Source organism: Mastomys coucha, unplaced genomic scaffold (assembly GCF_008632895.1).
Source record: "Mastomys coucha isolate ucsf_1 unplaced genomic scaffold, UCSF_Mcou_1 pScaffold5, whole genome shotgun sequence".
NCBI classification, from domain to species: Eukaryota; Metazoa; Chordata; class Mammalia; order Rodentia; family Muridae; genus Mastomys; species Mastomys coucha.
This window is the reverse complement of record NW_022196911.1, coordinates 49421419-49430132: the sequence shown is the minus strand read 5'-3', so window position 1 is coordinate 49430132 and position 8714 is coordinate 49421419. Positions and strand designations below refer to the sequence as shown.

Below are 8714 nucleotides of genomic sequence, written 5' to 3'. Positions count from 1 at the left end.
AATATCTAATAAAAAAAAAAAAAAAAGAAGTTGTGGTCCTGGACTGGAGAGATGGCTTAGTGGTTAAGAGCACTAATTGCTCTTCCAAAGGTCCTTAGTTCAAATCCCAGCAACCACATGGTGGCTCACAACCATCTGTAATGAGATCTGACGCCCTCTTCTGGTGTGGCTGAAGATAGCTACAGTGTACTTATTTATAATAATAAATAAATATTTAAAAAAAAAAAGTTGTGGTCCTGTTGGACTAGGTGTGGGCTTAAGACCCTCACCCTAGCTGCCTGGAAGGCAGTATTCGACTAGCAGCCTTCAGATGAAGATGTAGAACTCTTAGCTCCTCCTGCACCAGGTCTGCCTGGATGCCACCACGTTCCTGCCTTGATGATAATGGACTGAACTTCTAAACCTGTAAGCCAGTCCCAATTAAATGTTGTCCTTATAAGAGTTGCCTTGGTCATGGTGTCTGTTCACAGCACTAAAACCCTAACTAAGACATTTGGAGACTGTGGATTGAACTTAGGGCCTCATGTATGCTAGGCAAACATTCTACCACTGAGATCTATCTCCAGGCATATTCAATGTAGACATCGTGGTGATAAAATACTACAAAAATCTTATTTTCTGGAACACTGTGGCAATCTTTTGGCTTTCCTGAATCATGGTTCCCTCTCTCCCCAGATGCTTTAGTTTTTCATGTGTTTTACTATTTAATCTTAAACATGGCAGGCTTAGAGTTCCTGATGAGAACCCTGGTGAAGCTGTTGCCCAGTTGTAGCAGAGAGCCACATATTTTGGAGATAACAGCCAAGGATGGCAGCCGCTGTAACAAGGAGCTGGCCTAGGACTGACAAACTGAGTGTTTTGTAGGTCCTCTGGAGCCCCAAAGAGTACGAGTTAGTTCCGCTTATCAAGTACTTAATGTTTTTAACTGCTGAATTTTGACTTTGCTTTAAATTTTATTTTGACTATACTCTGATTTTTCCCTCTTGGAATAAGAAAGTGTGTAACTTTTTTTTTTTTTTTTTTTTTTTTATAGAAGCCTACAGTTAAGGCCTACAAGTTTTAGAGAGACTTTGAAATTTTAGAGTAACTTTGGATATCTTAGAGTCTGTTGATATTTTAGAGAAACTCTGAACTTCTGAAAGGGACTTTGAAAGAGACTTTGATATTTTTGTTTTTGACATGTGGTCTCTCAGTTGTAGCCCTGGCTGTCCTGGAACTCACTATGTAGACCAGGCTGGCCCCAAATTCACAAAGCTGCTTGCCTCTGCCTCCTGAGTTCTATGATTAAAGGCAGATCCAGGTTCAGTGAGATGCCCTGTCTCAAAAGATAAGGTGGAGAATGGCTGAGAAAAACAATCTACACGCCTACATACAAACACACAATTGTCTTTTTTGTTTCTGAAAAGAATGGGATTAGAATTTTGGTTGGTTTTGCATTAAATCTTCATACTGCTTTTGATAGGCTGAACATTTTTACACTATTAATTCTTCCAGACCATGGGCATGAGAGATCTTTCCTTCTGGTGTCTTCCTTAGTTTCTTTCTTCAGTGTATGAACATTTTCATCATAAAGGTCTTTCACTTTCTTAGTTAGATTTACTACAAGGCACTTTATTTTAAGAAGGGATATTGTACATGGGATTGCTTCCCAGATTTCTTTCTGAGTATGTTTGTCTATGGTATACAGAGAAGTTACTGGGGGTGTTTTTAATGTTAGTTTTGTATCCTGTATCCTGCTACTTTACTGAAAATGTTTATCAGCTCTAAGAATTTTCTTGCAGAATCTTTAGTTTTTTTTGGTTTTTGGTTTTTTTTTTTTTACCTATGGAATCATATCATCTGGATAACTGGATTTCTAGCTTCCGTAGTCACAGCCCACTTATTTTCCTATCTTGTCTTACTTCTCTAGCTAAGACCTCAAGCACGATATTGAATATAAGTGAAGATAGTGGACACTTGGTCATTCTTGATCTCAGTGGGAATTTAGTTTTTTTTTTTCCATTGAACATAGCTACAAGTGCGTCATATGTACTCTCTATTATGTACAATGGTTAGATTGGGTAGTTCTGCTCCAGATATGAAGACAAACTGAGACAGCTCTGTGTATTTTTCAAGTTACCTACAGTTGGTTTTATTTTGACCTATCATTCTTGGGTCCCAGAGTAGTAATAAAGGTAATAAGGATATATATTTTCATGAATATAAAAGCGCAAGAGGGCAAGACCAACCCAATTAAGAACATTTCCAGGCCTTTCTTATGTTTGTTCACTAATACCCTGTTGTCCAAAGAAAGCTACATAGCTAATCTGAAGCCAAAGGACAGAAAACTAGCATAGCAAAATGAGTCACTTAGATAAAAAAATCAAAACATCATAGTATCCCCGTTATTAGGCAGATCCCAAAGTTATCTAATCCAGAACCCCTCTGATTGAAAACATCCCAAAAGGTAAGTCTTCAGAGAATCCCAGCACTCAGAATGTTGAAACAGGGGAACTCAAGTTCAGTTTAAGGCTAGCCTGGGCTATAGGGCAAGGTCCTGTCTTGAAAGAGGCTCATCCTGAGTAAAAAGAAGAAGTCATCACATCTGCCATTTAAAAATTATATCAATTGCATGTGTGCATGTATGCATATGTGTGTGCATGTGTGCATACATGTGTGAGTGTGCATGTGTACACACGTGAGCATATGCATATGTGAATGTGTGCACACATGTGTGCATCTGTGTGCATGTGTGTAAAACTATACAAATAAATAGTCTCACTGTGATATGTTCACACAAGTGTTGTGCTGTCATAGTCCTGCCCTCCCTTCTGCCTTTTTTATCCTTCCCTCTCTTCTCCACTAGCCTTCCAAGCCCTAGATTCTCCCCTCTACTGCCAAGTCATTTTTCTGTTTCATTTCAATATATGAGAGAAAATATACAATACTTGTGTTTTTGTGTCTGGCTTAGAATTCAGGTTTCTTCTTTTCAGTGTGTACACATGTGTGTCTTTATGAGTTAGTTTTGTTTTTTTTTTTTAAAGAAACAACTTTCTGTTTTGCAGGAAGTTGTAGAGAAAAGCCTATGTGTCTTCCATCATCAACCAAAGTCTCTATTTATAATAAATAATAAATGTAAATAACTGTGAAGAAAATTCAAGCACAGACATGGCCTACATTACACCTGTTATACGCTGAAAAGTAGGAAAACTACATGAAGTAGAAGAAAACAGATAGAAGTGGACCAAGACAGCATGTATGTTTAGAGAACAAATACCCCTTCACTATGTGTGAATATATTCACTGAAGGATTTATAGACAAAGCCACAGTTTTTCAGCAGAGCCACCGAAGGAGGAAATTATATTCTCACCCAAGCAGTCTGACCCTCTGAACAGTTCCGGGGATGGGAAGCTACTTTCAGTCTCTTCAGTGCTCTTTGTATATGACTCTGTATTTGAACAACTCTGGAGACAGCTGGAGACATCATGCTGCTCAGTTGGTCCTGTAAGGCAAAGCGAAACAGAAAAGGTTGAACTGAATAGACAACAGAACTGAAATCCCAATCATTTATATCTGTGGGAATGTATATGTGGTTATGTACCAAGAATGTAACACTGACTTCACACATGGTTAGAAAGTCATAATATTATCAATAACTTTGATTTGGATCTTAGACAAACAAATGCTTTGATGTTGTTAAACACACTATAATCGTTCCTAAGAACTTCCCTATGTTTTACTTTTATGGCCTACTCCTTATTCATTTCAGCTGTAATCTAGCTCAAAAATCCAATTCTATGTATATGCAATTCATTAGCTAAGAAAAAGAAAGGAGGAATCCAGCTCTTCCATCTAAAAACCAGTGACAGACAAACAACCCAGAATGAAAAACACAAACAGAAGAGGGAACAGACATCCCAGAAACAGACTCACAAGTATGTGCACAACTGAGTTTTATGAAGACATGTAAGTGGTTTAATGAAGAAAGGCTTGTCTTTTAAACAACTTGCATTACAATCACTCCATATGCATATGTAAAGCCAACACAAAGTTTGGGTGTGTGACTTTGTGGTAAAATACTTGTCTCATTTGTATAAAGTCCTGGATTCAATCTCTATCAGAACATGGAAGGGTGGATCAGGGAGATGACCAATACTGGTTCTAGTGTGTATAATGCCAGTATTATTGGGCAACCCATAGCTAAAGGTTTTAGATTTCAAAATGCATGATGTATTAACTATGAAAGATATCATCATTTCCAAAGAGACTGTGACCAAACCACTAGAGGTCTCAGATCTCAAAATGCCCAGTGCTTTAATTATAGGAAGTACAATCATTTGCAATGAAATTGTGAACAAGGCATCTCTCAGAGCAATCTATATAAATATAAACCAGAAAGAAGACGTAGGCTTCCAGGGATGTGCAGGCAATGTGGCAGGAGTTGCCATTGGACCAATGAGTGTAGGTCCAAGAGAGATATCCAGGGCACTTCTCGCCAATGGGAAATAAAGTGGTGGTGGGGGGGGGGGGTTGTGGCTAGCTCAAGGCCCTGTAGAAAAAGTGTGAGCCATTTGTCTCTTGTCAGCCAAGAAATAACAAGCAGCCAGAAAAACCTCAACTAAGTATTGCAGACCTAATGCATGCTACTGCAGACAGTACTGCTCGAGATTTGGCCACAGATAAACATCTTACACTATCTCCCAAAATTCAATGGCATAAAATAATTACTGGAGTTTATGGTTCTTTATCCTTCGGACAGTAGGAATGGTGTGGGAAGGAGCAGTTTGCCTTTCCAAGGATTCATTGTATATCCATGAATTGCAGATGAAGATTTCAAAGGAAAAATTAAAAATGGCTTATGTGAAAAGAGATGCAATTTAACCCAGGTGATAGGATTGCTCAGCTGTTACTGTTTCCTGATATCAAAGGCAAAACTGCCCCAGAAGAAAGATCAGGAGGGTTTGGAAGTGTTAGAAACACGTGTTCTGGAAAACAGTTGTTAATGATCAGAGGCCAAAATTAAAGTTGCCTTTAAAGTGAATGACATTGAAATAGGAAGGTTGGTAGATACAGGAGCTGACGTTAACTATCATTTCACAAAAATCTTAGAATTCAGAATGGACACTTAAGCCGGGCGATGGTGGTGCACGCCTTTAATCCCAGAACCTAGGAGGCAGAGGCAGGCGGATTTCTGAGTTCGAGGCCAGGTCTACAGAGTGAGTTCTAGGACATTCAGGGCTACTCAGAGAAACTCTATCTCAAAAAACCAAAAAAAAAAAAAAAAAAAAAAAAAAAAAAAAAAAAAAGAATGGACACTTAGAAAGGTTTATATATAGTTTCTTGGAATTGAATCTCAGATAAAACTAAGTGTGCAATGGGTGTGGGGCAAGAAGGTCAAATAGGAAAGTTAAGGCCTTATATGGCTGACATAGACATAAATTTATAGGGATGAGACTTATTACAGCAGTGATAAACTCAGATTAATATTCCCTCAATACCAGAGACAATCCCTAAAATTAAGGATGAAATGGAAGATGCTTCTGGGGAAGGTATTGGAAAATGCCATCCAGAACAACCACAGTCTGTGCAAATTGTCCAAAACCAGGGCAGAACAGGGATTGAGTTTCCAAATTTCTGGGGCGGGGACACTGCTGAAATTATACCAATTGTTCCTACTCTTAAAGTGGTTGACTAACAAAACTGTGTGAGCAGATCAGTGGCCCTTAACTAAGGAAGAATTACAGGCATTTGAGCAGCAGGTACAAGAGGAGCTGGAAGCTCAACATATAGAAGAGTCTACCAGCCCATGAAATTCCCCTGTATCTGTCATAAAAAGAAATTTGGGATATGAAGAATGTTAACATATTTGAGAGCTGTGACTAGAGTAACCCAACCAATGGGTCTGTTACGGCCTAGAATTCCTTTACCTTCTTTATTACCTAAGGCATGGCCTATGACAATAATTGATTTGTGAATAATAAAAGACTGCCTTTTTTGTTACTGGCAATGATTGATTTAAAAGACTGCTTTTTTACTATCTCCTTGCAAGAGGAGGACAAGCAAAAATTTGCTTTCATAGTGCCTAGTTACACAATAATGCTCAACCTGTAAAAAGGTGTCAGTGGAACGTTCTTCCACAAGGAAAGTTAAAAAAACAAAAAACCTTCATGTCAATACTTTGTGCAACAACTGCTAGAAATAATTCATAGGCAATTTCCTCAGTCTATTATTTACCATTACATGCATGATATTTTGTTGACTGATTCTAATGCAGATACTTTAAAGAAAATATTTGGTAACTCAAAAAGAATTTTGCCTTGTGGGGGTTTGCAAATTGCTTCTGAAAAAAAATACAAAGAGGAGATTCTATCCACTCTCTAAGTTAGAAAATAAGTCAACAACAACGAAATTCAGCTACAGAAGGTTCAGATCAGATCAGTTGCAAACTCTTAATGATTTTCAGAAATTAATGGTAGAAATTAATTGGCTACAGTCCATCACTGGATTAACCACTCAAGAGTTATGAATGAATGATCGAATTTGTTTCAATCATTACAAGGAGATGTGGACTTAGACAGTCCAAGACAGCTAACAAAGGAAGCAGAGAAAGAGTTAACTTTAGAAGAAAGGAGACTGCAAGATGCATATGTGAACTGTATAGACACCAAGTTGGATTGTATTTTGGTTATTTGCCTTCAACTCATTCTCCTTCTGGGATAATTACAATGTCCCCACATATGTCTCCAGTAAGATGAAGCAATTCTTTGCATATTATAATATAAAGCATATTATACACAATCCTACAGAACAAGTAGTTGTAGAAAGAGATCTAATTTCACCTTAAAGGAAATGCTAATAAAACAAAAGAGAAGAATAAAGACCTCCCCACACCCCGGGATAGACTAAATAGTGCTCTGTTATCTTTAATTTTCTGAACATTAAAGAGAAAGGAATAACAGAAGCTGAGAGACCCTGCGTTATAGAAAACTGTGGAATTAAATCAACCTATATACTATAAGGATGTGGTAACATCAGAATGGAAGTCAGTGAATGTTTTGCATTGGGGACACAGGTTTGTTTATATTTCCACAGGAAATGAAAATCTGTGGATACTATCAAAACTAATAAAATTCAGAGTTGAGCAAGGGAAGTCTTCAGAAAATCTTGGCCACTAACCCCCAAAAAGTAAAGAAGAGAGCCTGACTTGCCACTGACTTCTCTTGCGAGCTAAAAACAAAAACCTGGGCAAGAAATGCCCATCACCTATGTAGTCTCTGAACAGTCCGCATCAAGAGCCATCAAAATGGCAGCTGGCCCTTCCTTCCCACCACAGCCTATGGCTGCCATAAGATGCCACCTCAGAAAGAGCAAGCCTCAGCCTGCTGCCATCATGAGGAATTATTCACAGTGGCAACATCATCTTTCCTGCCTTAGCCGCAGCCACTGTCAAAAACCACCATAGTTGTCCGTGATGGCAGCACCACCTCTCCAGCTTCCTGGAGCAGCTCCACAGAGATGGCACTTCAGTCAAAGCCACATGTGGCCAGGAAGGTCTTCCCATTCTAACCCACTGGTCCAATGCAGGGGGAAAGGGGTGAAAAAAAGCTGCCAAACCCTGTGCAGAAAACCCCACCAATCCCTGAGCTTTCCAAGCTCAAGACTTGAAATCCTACTAAGCTTCACTCTGGAAATCTCTACCTTGAAATGTTTTCCCCCATCCCCTAAGAAAACCTATATTCATCCCTCTTCCTCCTGAATTCGTCCTCCAATGAACCTCCTTTGAGATTAACTGACTGTTGTGACTCTCTATGTGGACAAAACAAAGAAGTGAAAAAGAAAAGAAGCAAAGAAGGAGTGGGGCTGAGACTCCTGAGCCCCTCAGCTCAGCTGGGGATACCCTCCCCTGGGAGCTGCAACCCCTCTACTGACAAGGCTTCCTCTCAGAGCTGTGTGGTTCCTGGGCTCCCATGCCCCAGGACACCTTTCCATCTGAGCAGGAACACTTACAACCTAACCACTGACAGGCTCATAAGCAGGACTTTGGTTTCCTGCAATACAAGGCCATCTACAGTGCAGAGCAACAACAGGCCTTTGAGCAGGCCTTTAAGACAGATTACGTTGAATACAGCATCCTGCATGCCTAAGTTGGTATGCAGAACTGGGGGTGGAGATTAAGAGACTTCAGTGAGGAACTCTAGAACACAAGGTTCTAGAAGATAAGACAGTCCAGGAGTATAAAAGGTTCTGGATGCAGAATCCAAGTTACAGGAAAGAGAAGCATCATTGTTAGGTTCTTATCTCAGCAGTGGACGTGCTCCTGAGAGATCAGCAGAAAGATCATATCAGATACCCAAGAACCCTGGAAAAGACACTGGGAAGAGTGGAGAAGCAAAATCAACAACAGTATTGCTATAGGGAGCACCCAGGTCAGCTTCAAAACTGCATCATTCATAGATAAAACAAATGAGGAGAAATGTAGTGTGATTTGTCTCGTTTGCCTGGCCCTTTAAAGGATCCCTAGTTACTAGTCAACTGGCCCTTTAAGAATTCTTAGCTGATTAAAAACAATGAATTTATGAAATTCTTAGGGAAATGGATGGATCTGGAGAATATCTTCCTGAGTGAGGTAACCCAATCACAAAAGAACAAACACGGTATGCATTCTTTGATAAGTGGTTATTAGCCCAGAAGTTAGGAATACAGGAAGAACAACCCACAAACCACAAGGAACTCA

At 39.4% G+C, this 8714-nt stretch overlaps 1 protein-coding gene across 1 annotated transcript in view; it reads right to left on the bottom strand.

The window, feature by feature from the left end:
* Meikin (meiotic kinetochore factor) overlaps nucleotides 1-8714 on the bottom strand; it is a 45665-nt gene that overhangs the window by 31476 nt on the left and 5475 nt on the right. The window contains exon 5 of the mRNA XM_031351067.1: nucleotides 3351-3482. Within this exon, the coding sequence (XP_031206927.1) occupies nucleotides 3351-3482 (132 nt within the window). The remainder of the gene's footprint in view (nucleotides 1-3350; nucleotides 3483-8714) is intronic.